The 13,014-nt window shown below is 33.2% G+C and overlaps 1 protein-coding gene across 1 annotated transcript in view; it reads right to left on the reverse strand.

Moving 5' to 3' along the window:
* The window catches only part of LOC128636351 (uncharacterized), a 126,291-nt gene that overhangs the window by 97,043 nt on the left and 16,234 nt on the right, over positions 1–13,014 (reverse strand). The window contains 3 exon segments of the mRNA XM_053689377.1: positions 8,532–8,755; positions 10,031–10,071; positions 11,530–11,704. Coding sequence (XP_053545352.1) covers positions 8,532–8,755; positions 10,031–10,071; positions 11,530–11,704 — 440 coding nt within the window.

Consider the following 13,014-nt stretch of genomic DNA (forward strand, 5'->3'; position numbering starts at 1 on the left):
AAGGGTAATTCAAAAGGGTACAGCTGTTTTGCTTCCATTGTCAAGCTAGAAGGCAGATATAATTTGAAAATATTTTTATAACGTATCTTTTTATCTTTTTTTATCTATGTATTTTCCCAGCAGTCACGGGGTGTAAAACCATTTTTTTACTGCTAAAGTGGTAAACTCATTGCTATGTCTATATCACTGAAAATCAGTGGGTGTAAAACAGTTTAATATTTTCATAGCGGTTAAAGGGACAGTCTAGTCAAAATAAAACTTTCATGATTCAGATAGGACATGCAAGTTTAAACAACTTTCCAATTTACATTTATCATCAAATTTGCTTTGCTCTCTTGGTATTCTTTGTTGGAAGCTAAACCTAGGTAGGCTCATTTTTTATCCGTTGAACTGCCTCTTATCACAGTGCATACAGTTTTTAACGGTTAGACACTGCTAGTTCATGTGTGTTATATAGATAACATTCAGCACTGATTGGCTAAAATGCAAGTCTATCAAAAGATCTGAGATAAGGGGGCAGTCTTCACAGACTTAGATACAAGGTAATCACAGAGGCAAAAAGTATATTATTTTGTCTGACCAATATATTTAACATCCCCCCCCCCCGGAGAAATTTCTGGGGACGCCCCTGGTTAGGTTGTTTTTGTTAGTAACTTAGGGGGTGTAAGGTTAGGGCTTTTAGTTGTGTTAGCTTGTTAGGGGATTTAGAAATTAGTGGCTACTTTGAAGTTGGGTTGTGGCACAGAACAAAGCTCTATCTGAAAAAACAGAACATCTGCAAAAGCATAGAATGTTGTTATTGTAGTATTATTAACATTAACAAGATGTGAAAGTACTAGAAAAAAACATGTGATCAAAAGTTTTTCTAATTGGTTGGAATGGCTTTGAATTTTAAAACCTCTCACTTGGGCACTTGTCTTCTAACAGATTAAATATATTTCCTTTTTCTGTGGAAAATGACCCAGACAACAAATGAGCAACAGGTATTGGTTGTACATAAACGTGTTTCCTATTATTTTCCCTTTCAACTTAAACAACTTTTCTCAGACACAAGAAAACTATTTTTAACATACACATAGAAATATATTGAGCTCAATATCCCTTTAATTAAACTTATTCAACTCCCCCCAAAATTATTTAATATAAGTTTTACATTAGTTATTTTATTTTTTTAAAACAATTGTTTCAAAATTAAAATATTTAAAAAAAGATTTAGGGGTAGATTTATCAATGAGTGGGCGGACATGATCCGCTGTAGCGATCATGTCCGCCGCCCATCGATAAATGCCGACAGCATACACTGTCGACATTTTTCATTGCACAAGCATTTCTAGTGAAATTCTTGTGCAATTCCGCCCCCTGCACATTCGTGGCCAATCAGCCGCTAGCAGGGTGTCATTCAGCCTTATTGTATCTGATCGGGCTAATTGCTGTCCGCCGCCTCTGTTAAGGAGCAGCAGCCTTATGACAGCTGCTTATTAACTTACATTTCCAGCAAGCCGGAAAGTACGGGGGTAGATAGCAGCATCCGCTGCTTGGTTAATCTACCCCTTAGAATCCACTAAAAAAGTTCATATTTTTTTATTTATTTAATATTTCCTTTCATTCATTTTGGGCTAAATTAGAAGTGGAGCACTAAATATCGCTTTCGGTAAAGTGATATTTCTGCTCCACTGAGTAATACCAACGCCTGCTAAGTTGTCAGCAATGTGAAGCATAGCTGGGAGGCATTGCACTCACGAGAGTGCGCTTCCATAGGCTCCAATGGCGGCCTTCAGAGACTGCACAGAACCTAAGCGCAACAAAGGGGGTAAGTAGCGCAGCATGGCAGAAAATATAAATATATATGTCTATGATTATATACTTATATATTTATGTGTTTGTATGTGTGTATATATATATATATATATATATATAAAAGCATAAAAAAATTAGCCATTGCACGCAGAATATGCAGGTCTCCGGTATTACAAGTTACGGCGGTACGGCTATACCGCTAGCATTTTAGCCTTTTAGCAACTCTCCATTCCGTACTAAACGAAATGGCTTTTAAATATGGGATTTTCATTGCGCCTGTATTACAGGTTGTAATGTTATAGCTTATACTGCCGTGATCCATTCCGCTGTCTGAGACCAGTAGTTATGGATTTTGCGTAACAAAAATGTTTCACAAAACTCATAACAAAAATGATACAAAGTGCACTAACACCCATAAAAAACCTATTAACCCCTAAACCACCGGGCCCCCAACATCACTAATACTAAACTAAAACTATTAACCCCAGATTGCTGGGCCCCCCACATCGCAACACACTAAATTAAACTATTAACCCCTAAACCTAACACCTCCCTAACTTTAAATTAAACTTACAATATAACTACCTTCAAATAAATAAAACTTACCTGTAAAATTAAAAAAATCTAGGATAATACTATAAATTAACCTAACATTACTATTTAAAAAAATAAAAATAAAATAAAAAAATAAAAAAAATTACAATATTAAAAAATCCTAACACTACGAAAAACTACAAAAAACCTAACATTACAAAAAAGAAAAAAACTAAAATTACGAAAAATAAAAAACACTAAGATTACAAAAAATAATAAACGAAATAATCCAAAATAATAAAAATTAAACCAAATCTAATATCCCAATTAAAACAAAAAAGCCACCCCAAAGTAAAAACACCCCTTAACAATAAACTACCAATAACCTTTAAAAGGGCCTTTTGTAGGGCAATCAGCTCTTTTACCTAAAAAATTACAAAGTCCCCCCTAACAGTAAACCCCGCCACCCAACCAACCCCCCAAAATTAAAAAACCTAAGCTACCCATTGCATTTGTATGAGCAAAGCCCCTCTGGACTTCCGGACTTCAGGAACGGTTAATACATTTTCTGGGGTTAGTGTTTTTTGTTTTGTTTTTTGGGTGTGTTTTTTTTGTAGATTAGGGCTTTTTTATTTTAATGGACACAAAAGAGCTGAACGCCCTTTTAAGGGCAATGCCCATACAAATGCCCCTTTAGGGGCAATGTGTAGCTTAGTTTTTTTTTTTACTTTTTTTATTTTGGGGTGTTAGTTGGCTGGGGGGGGTTACTTTTAGGGGGGATTTGTAATTTTTGTAGGTAAAATAGCTGTTTAACTTAGGACAATGCCTTGCAAAAGGCCCTTTTAAAGGTTATTGGTAGTCTATTGGTAGTTTATTGTTGGAGGGGTTATTTTGGGGTGGCTTTTTTGTTTTTATAGGGCTATTACATTAGGTTTAAATTGTATTATTTTGGATCATTTCGCTTATTATTTTTTGTATTCTTAGTGTTTTTTTTATTTTTCGTAATTTTAGTGTGTTTTTTTGTAATGTTAGATTGTTTTTATTTTTTCGTAGTGTTAGGTTTTTTTAATTTTGTAATTTAGGTTTATTTTCTTAAAATAGTAATGTTAGGTTTATTTATAGTTTAATTTTATTTTATTTTTTTAATTTCACAAGTAAGCTTTTATTTATTTTTAAGATAGTTATATTGTAAATTTAATTTAAAGTATACGGGATAGTTATGTTTAAGGGTTAATAGTTTATTTTAGTGTGTTGCGATGTGGAGTGGGGGGCCGGCGGTTTAGGGGTTAATAGTTTTATTATAGTAGTAGCGATGTGGGCGGCTGGCAGTTTAGTGGTTAATAGTTTTATTATAGTAGTAGTGCTGTGTGGGGGCCGGCAGTTTAGGGGTTAATAGTTGTATTATAGTAGTAGCGATGGGGGGGGCAGCGGTTTAGGGATTACTAGTTTTATTATAGTAGTAGCGATGTCGGGGGGCGGTGGTTTAGTGGTTAATAGTTGAATTATACTAATAACGATATGGGGTCGGCAGTTTAGGGGTTAATAGGTTTATTTAGGTGTAAGCAATGCGGGGGCGGCGGTTTAGGGGTTAATTACTTTATTTAGTTTCGGCTATGTCAGGGGGCAGCGGATTAGGGGTATTTAGACTAGGGGGTTTATGTTAGGGTGTTACGTTTTTACATAACTTTATTTTCCCCATAGACATCAATGGGGACTGCGTTATAACGATCACCATTCTGCAATCGCAGGTGTTAGTTTTTTCTATCGCTTTCTCTCCATTGATGTCTATGGGGGAAAATATGCACAAGCACATAAAGTCAGGCCTTGGCTTTTGTTCGGTATGGAGCATAACGCACCATATCGCACAACAAAAGAAGGTTTTTCTGTAACTTGTAATGCCAGCGCTATGGAGAGTGCGATACCGCTCATTTATTTTGCGTTATTTACGCACACCCGGTTTAGTGCACAACTTGTAATCTTGGTGTTTATTTTTAAATAAAATACACTATACCTTATTTTGGGGGCATTTGGGGGACATTTATAAAATTAACCAGTGATCTACCACAAGCTCATAATGGCTGATTAATTAACAAACGCCCGCAATGGGCAAATGTATCTATTTGTGAGTGCGGGATAATTTAGTGCCCTACTCGTAATCTAGCCCTCTGTGTATTGATCTTAATATATTTTTATCTAGCTGCCATGAGTCTAAAAAATGCTTTTTAAACTTCATTTACTTGCGGACACAATCTCTTGTTGTGCTTTAATAAAACACCCTCATTTTATGTTCCCTGATAAACCACAAGGGACGAGTGAGAAGATATGCAATTTTTTATAATAACAGCCCACAACAGTGAATTCTTTCCTCTTATCCCTGCAATTTCTAGCTATTTTGGACTTCTTTCTAAATTAACCTTTCATATCAAAAGGAGCAATTCCGCACACTAGAGACTTCAACACAATTTCATGCATAATTTATTTGCCCAGTTTAACGTTAAATGTAGAGTCCTTGACTTTGTGAAGGTGGTTTCTATTGGCAGATTTCACAAGTAGCTTTCAGTGAGAGCAATTGTGTGAAATCTGTAGCTAATCTGTTACAGGAAGGGGGAAAAAAAGTAAAAAATGCGGATCGGAAAAACAGCTAAGGAGCATGCAGCGTACCGCTGCCTCCTGATATTTGCAATGTCTCTTTAAAGGGACACAATACTTATGTACTAAATCACTTGAAAGTGATTCAGTATAACTGTAAAAAGCTGACAAGAAAATATCACCTGAACATCTCTATGTAAAAAAGGAAGATATTTTACCTCAAAATGTCTTCATTTGACAATTGTAAGTGCAAATTGAACAGTTATATCTCAGCTACTATCCAGCTGCAGGTTGAGGGAGGGGGAGCCAATCAGCATCAATAGTGCTGAGGCCATGTTTGCTTTGCTGTAAGGTAGTAAACTTCCTTAAAATGAATAGGGAAATAACATGTTCCCTTGCAAGTCCTGGGACTAGCATCTTTATTGGCTGCTGAAAATCCCTTTACAATGGGATTTCGTTACTGAAGAGATGCTGAGGTAAATATATTTTTTACATAGAGATGATCAGGTAATATGCTGCATCACTTTCAAGTGCTTCAACATTTGGTTATTTATTGTATGTTTTAATCTGATGGTAAATAGACAATATCTTTCTTTCTATCATAGGAGTTTATCACAATCTTGTGCATGCTTTTGGCAGATAGCGATTTCTGATGGTATAGTAAGTATGTTTTTCCAGTGATGACAATCCTAAAATGGTGCTAATATTCCTGAACCTTAAAATGTTTACCTTTTTGGAAATCTTCATTGTTACCTTCATTGTTAAGTTTCCAATTTTTTGAAAGCAAGTTGAAACTGAAAAGTTTTTACACAAGAATTAATGCGAAAGTCCAAATATTGTGACCGTATTAATGTATTCTCCCATGGACTTCAATGGAGCAAACCCAATCACATTTTCTCAAGTTCGCTAACCCAACATGAGATATGAATATTTCACATTCCAGTTCTTCACATAAAATAATATGGTTTATTTGCATATATATTATATATATATATATAATATTATATATATATATATATATATTATATATATATTATATTATATATATATAAATCGTATTTTAGTACAATATATCTCTATACCTATACATCTATATAATTATATAGGTATAGATGTATATAGGAATATCTATTTAAAAATACGTAGAACACATTCCCCTATGTGAAGAACATTGGAATGTGAAATATTTACAGAAAATACACAGTTAAACCCTTTATTAAATGTGAATATTGAATAGCTTTACATGTTTTCAGCTACTTGACTGTAAAGGGTACCAATGCACTTTTTTTATTTATACATATATATACTCCAAAGAAATAACTTGAACGCGGTTTCTTCAATAAGAATCTTACCACTTTATTCACATATTGTGGTACACTTCAAATCCAAAAACATGGGTGCAAGTTATTTCTTTGGAGTGTGTTTGGAGACTCTGCACCGGCCATTATTACCTTACAGGGAGTGCTAAGGTTGTGTAAGATATATATATATATATATATATATATATATATACATACACACATATACCTATGTATTTATGTGTGTGTATAAAGAGCCACGATAAACCCCTTTTCGCTAGCGCACAACAATTAGTGTGCCACTGGTAATTTAGCCCTTTTAACCAAATATGCAAGGTTAATGACAAACAGAATACCGACTTTGAGGGTTTAGTGATTACATCAAGTGTTGAAGGATGAGTAGTGATTCTAATAGGTGACATGTGTGCAGTAAACCTATTGTTCTCCAAAACCATAGAGGTGTGTGCATGTCTCTGTCTTTCACTTTCTATCTCTCTTACATGGATCTATTTTATTAATTCAATGTTCAGTATATCTGTTGAATGATCCATCTATTTACATTTCTTTCTGTCTAAACATAGATGGCTGAATAGACACATATATTTTTTGATCTGTCTAATGTGCTCTTTCTACATAGATAGATAGACAGATTGATAGACAGACAGATATATAGATAGATAGATAGATAGATAGATAGATAGATAGATAGATAGATAGATAGAACAGATAGCTAGATTGATAGATTGATAAATAACAATAAAATTATAGATAGATAGATAGATAGATAGATAGATAGATAGACAAATAGATAGACAGATAGATTGATTGATAGACAGACAGACAGACAGACAGACAGACAGATAGAACAGATAGCTAGATAGAACAGATAGCTAGATTGATAGATCGATAAATAACAATAAAATTATAAATAGATAGATAGATAGATAGATGATAGATAGATAACAGTAAATGATAGATAGATAGATAGATAGATAGATAGATAGATAGATAGATGATAGATAACAGTACATGATAGATAGATTATAGATAGATAGGTAGATAGATAACAGTAAAAATATAGATAGATAGATAGATAGATAGATAGATAGATATAGATAGATATAGATAGATAGATATAGATAGATAACAGTAAAATGATAGATAGATATAGATAGATAGATATAGATAGATAACAGTAAAATGATAGATAGATAACAGTAAAATGATAGATAGATAGATAGATAGATAACAGTAAAATGATAGATAGACAGACAGATATATAGATAGACAGACAGATATAGATAGATAGATAGATAGATAGATAGATAGATAGATAGATAGATAGATAGAACCGATAGCTAGATTGATAGATCGATAAATAACAATAAAATTATAGATAGATAGATAGATAGATAGATAGATAGATAGATAGATAGATAGATAGATAGATAACAGTAAATGATAGATAGATAGATAGATAGATAGATAGATAGATAGATAGATAGATAGATAGATAGATAGACAGAGAGATAGATAGATAGATAGATAGATAGATAGATAGATAGATGATAGATAACAGTAAATGATAGATAGGTAGATAGATAACAGTAAAAATATAGATAGATAGATAGATAGATAGATAGATAGATAGATAGATAGATAGATGATAGATAACAGTAAATGATAGATAGGTAGATAGATAACAGTAAAAATATAGATAGATAGATAGATAGATAGATAGATAGATAGATAGATATAGATAGATAACAGTAAAATGATAGATAGATAGATAGATATGATAGATAGATAGATAGATAGATAGATAACAGAAAAATGATAGATAGATAGATAGATAGATAGATAGATAGAAAGTCAAACTTCTGATACAGTTATATCACAAATTAAAATAATAACTACACTTGTGGAGATTATTAGTGATTTTACCACAGTGTCTAATAAATGAATAGGAGAGAAATGCATTTATTTTGGTGGTATATTTATTTTTTGCACTGCCTTGAGCACTGAGAACTCTGTGGCCCCTGTAACCTCCCACCTTCAACAATTTAAATTCCTATTTACGTTAACCAGAGATAAACTTGTAATAAAAGAAATAAAATATATGAAGAGCATAGAGTTTGACAGCATTCTGCCACATAATTACCACAATATTGTGCTTTCCTAGGCTCAGAACTAGTTACATAGCAAAATAGTATTTAGATATAGAAAAACCGGAAGAAAATTACAAATTCACTTACTACTAAATATAGGACAATAATACAAGGCTGTTTTAATCTCCACACCCATTTCTCTCACCTTCAGAATATCTGCAGTAGATCCATATTGCACATGTATCTTTTTGTTATATGGTGAAGTTTCCTGTTGTCGCCCTGGGTGAGACTCAGATGCACGTACAACTAGCTTTCCATCTTCCGGCAGACAATCTGCCAGGGATTTAATGTCATATTCGGGGCAGAGGGGCAATTGCAAAATGGTTTTGGCTCCATTAATGTGTAATAGCAGCTTATACAATTGAAGACCTAGTGAGAAATAACATTTTATTTAGGTTGTGTTTTAATTGAAGTCAGTAACTGTTTTTTTTTTTACTTTCACAAAGGCATCTGTTTCCACATAACAGAATTCTACAGGCCAATTTCTGCCACTTTTGAAGGTAACAAAAACTTTAATGTTCACACTGAGATTACGATTGTTGAATGCTGATGTTATTGTGCAAAAATTTACATCTGCTTCTACTAGATGTAAAGGGAAACAATGGCCTTTTGAACTAGTATTAAAAATGTAAAACATATACCTGTACAAGTTTAATTAAAGGGACACTGAACCCAATTTTTTTCTTTCGTGATTCAGATAGTGCTTGCAATTTTAAGCAACTCTCTAATTTACTCCTATTATCAAATTTTCTTCATTCTCTTGCTATTTTTATTTGAAAAAGAAGGCATCTAAGCTTTTTTTTGGTTCAGAATTCTGGATAGCACTTTTTTATTGGTGGATGAAATTATCCACCAATCAGCAAGAACAACCCAGGTTGTTCACCAAAAATAGGCCGGCATCTAAACTTGCATTTCAAATACAGATACCAAGAAAAAGAAGAAAATTTGATAATAGGAATAAATTAGAAAGTTGCTTAAAATTTCATGTTCTAGCTGAAGCTTATGCCTAAAAGTGCTTGTGAATGCCAGCCTGCTGTATTTGCTCTGAATGACAGTGCCAACAAAACTGTTTGTTATTTTCTGGATGTAACTATTATTTGTGGGCTTATCATAGAATTACACTTTGTGGCGACACCTTTTTGTTACAAATGGGGAAAAAACGACCCTTCACTGTTTCTTGCAAATAAAATATACTTCTCTCAATAAAACAGTTCATTCTAACAAATGCACAAAATAAAATGTTAAAACAGTTAAAGAGAAATAAAGAATAGAAACAAGACAACCTAATCAGTTTTGAAACAGCGAGACATGACCACAAAACTATAGTCTTTATGAATTCAGCAAGCTGGGCCTAACTGAAGGTGAAAAATAAATTTTAGTGTTTGTCTATTAGGGTTGCTAAGCAACATGCTCTGAGGTATTTTTTTTTCATCTAAAAAACAAAATGGAATCTGCAAGTACTTCACACCATTATACAAACACTTTTTGGTTCCATTTTAACAGTTGCAATGTAAATGTGCCTGTAATTAGTTTATATTATTATGTTAAATGTAAAATCAATGAGACCAACTAAAGTAAATATAAATTAAATCTATAAATGCGATAAAAATAAAATAGATTTCAGCAACATTTTTAGACTCATACCTGTGTTTTTTAAATTTCCGGACAATCCGCTTTGAATATTTCTACAAGAAAGGAAAATAGTGAATCTTTAATATTAAATGGAAGTCACAATTAAACTTTCCTTTTTAAGATATAGGGCCACATTTATCAGTGCCCGGAGGAACAAGGTTCGCTTCCCATGAAAACAGAAAAACATAAAAATATACATGTGTGGTGTGTATGTATATATATTATATATATATATATATATTGATACTTTGGAGCCTTTTCCACTCAAATACTTTAAAACATTAAAAAATAATTTTTATTCAATATTAATATTATGAGGCCTATTTATCAAAGGTCTGTCGGACCTGATCCGACAGTGTGGATCAGGTCTGACAGACCTCGCTGAATGCTGAGAGCAATCAGCAGACTCGCGGCCAATCGGCCACCAGCAGGGGGTGTCAATCAACCCGATCGTACTTGATCGGGTTGAATTCCGGCGATTCCTGTCCGCCTCATCAGAGCAGGCGGACAGTGTTATGGTGCAGCGGTCTTTAGACCGCTGCTTCATAACTGCTGTTTTTGGCGAGCCTGCAGGCTCTCCAGAAACACAGTCCCTCAAGCTCCATTCAGAGCTTGATAAATGGGCCTCCATGTGCTTTACTGTAAATATTTTGCATTTCAAAGTTCTTTACATAGGGGAAAATGTTCTTTGTATTTTTAAACAGCTTTATATATATATATATATATATATATATATATATATAGCAGGCCCACTACTTTGTAACTAAGGGATCTGTCTTTTACTGATCGCTTAAAAGATCTTTGTAACCTGTAACTTTAACCAGTTTAAAAAAAATCAGATTGGACTTTAAATGACTCACATTGGAACTCAGTCAAATTGATCTATTTCACAAATTTGCTCAGTAGTAAAATAAAAAATATATTTTTTTTAATACCTCAGTATACCTAAGTTGGATCAGGAGTAGCAATATACTACTGGGAGCTAGCTGGTGATTGGTGGCTGCACATACATGTCTCTTGTCATTGACTGACCAGTTTTGTTCAGCTAGCTCCCAGTAGTGCATTGCTGCTCCTTTAACAAAGGATACTAAGAGAATGAAGCACATTTTATAATAGAATTTAATGTTTTATCTGAATCATGAAAAATCAAGAAAAAATGTGAGTTTAATTTCCCTTTAAACCTGAGTAACAGCTATGGAGTTTGATCAACTTCAATCAACTGGTTCAGTCAAGAAGTCAGCTAGACATTCAGTTATTACAGGAAAGCAATTTTTTTTTTTTTTTTTAAACTTGCCAAGACTGGAATGTAAATATTGAATAAAACTGTATAAAATTGTTGGGGGTACAGTGTGAATATTGCTATTTAAGAGCTGAGTAAATAATAATCCAGATATAAATGTTTTAACGCAATATAAATCTAATACGTTTTTGGCATTACGCCTCTTTTTTTTAGTTCTATCTAAAACATAGATGGCTTTAGACAATAGAATAAATAAGCTTTTCCATATTACTTGCAAATTGGAAGATCCTTTTCTTCCTTCTGTGTCACCTTGGAGACATTTAGCCCTTCAGAAAGAGTAAAAGCCTTTTGTACACAACTTTTTAACTCTTCAGGAAGTCCGTCAATCTTCTTACACAAATCTGAAGCTTTACTGAGATAAGCAGCAAGGAGTTCAACCGGGGAACCTAGAAATCAAATATATTTAGGTTTTAAGAAATTGTCTACTCACTGTTACAATGTAACCTGCAGGTTGGGTGAGAGGGGGTAGTTAGTTTAAAGGGATAGGAAAGTCAACATATAATTTGCATTATTATTATTATCAGTTATTTGTAGAGCACCAACAGATTCTGCAGCGCTAGCATGATTCTGAGCATGTAAAGGTATGGATATATACAGATATAGATAGGAATATCTATTTAGAAATATGTAAAACATATTCCCCTATGTACAGAACATTGGAATGCGAAATATTTACAGTAAATACATAGTTAAACATTTTAATAAATATGAATTTTGCATAAATATCGACTAGATTACGAGTCTTGCGTTATGAGTAAAAAAGCAGCGTTAAAGCCTCATAACGCTGCTTTTTTACTACCGCTCGTATTACGAGTTTTGCAAATCAACTTACGCAAATTGCGTATAGTCTTTTTTCTATGGGACTTCCATAGCGCCGGTATTACGAGCTTGTCCTAAGAGGCCAAAAAGTGAGCGGTACACCCTACTCCGTCAAGATTCATACCGCATTTTAAAGTCAGTAGTTATGAGTTTTACACTACAACGCTGTAGCATAAAACTCATAACTAAAGTGCTAAAAAGTACACTAACACCGATGAATTACCTATTAACCCCTAAACACTAAAATTAAATTATTAACCCCTAATCTGCCGCTCCGACATCGCCGCCACTATAATAAACATATTAACCCCTAAACCGCCACACAAACATTAGTTAAATATTATTAACCCCTAATCTGCTGTCCCTAACATCGCCACCACCTACCTACATTTATTAACCCCTAATCTGCCGCCCCCAACATCGTCGCCACTATATTAAATTTATTAACCCCTAAATCTAAGTCTAACCCTAACCTTAACACCCTCTAACTTAAATATAATTAAAATAAATCTAAATAAAACTTACTATTAATAACTAAATAATTTCTATTTAAAACTAAATACTTACCTGTAAAATAAACCCTAAGCTAGCTACAATATAACTAATAGTTACATTGTATCTAGCTTAGGGTTTATTTTTATTTTACAGGCAAGTTTGTATTTATTTTAACTAGGTAGAATAGTTACTAAATAGTTATTAACTATTTAATAACTAAGTAGCTAAAATAAATACAAATTGACCTGTAAAATAAAACCTAACCTGTCTTAGACTAACACCTAACCTAACCCTACAATTAAATAAATTACCTAAATTAAATACAATTAACTAAATTCAAAACAATTAGCTAAATTACAAAAAAAAACCCACTAAATTACAG

Source organism: Bombina bombina, chromosome 7 (genome assembly GCF_027579735.1).
Source record: "Bombina bombina isolate aBomBom1 chromosome 7, aBomBom1.pri, whole genome shotgun sequence".
Classification (NCBI taxonomy): domain Eukaryota; kingdom Metazoa; phylum Chordata; class Amphibia; order Anura; family Bombinatoridae; genus Bombina; species Bombina bombina.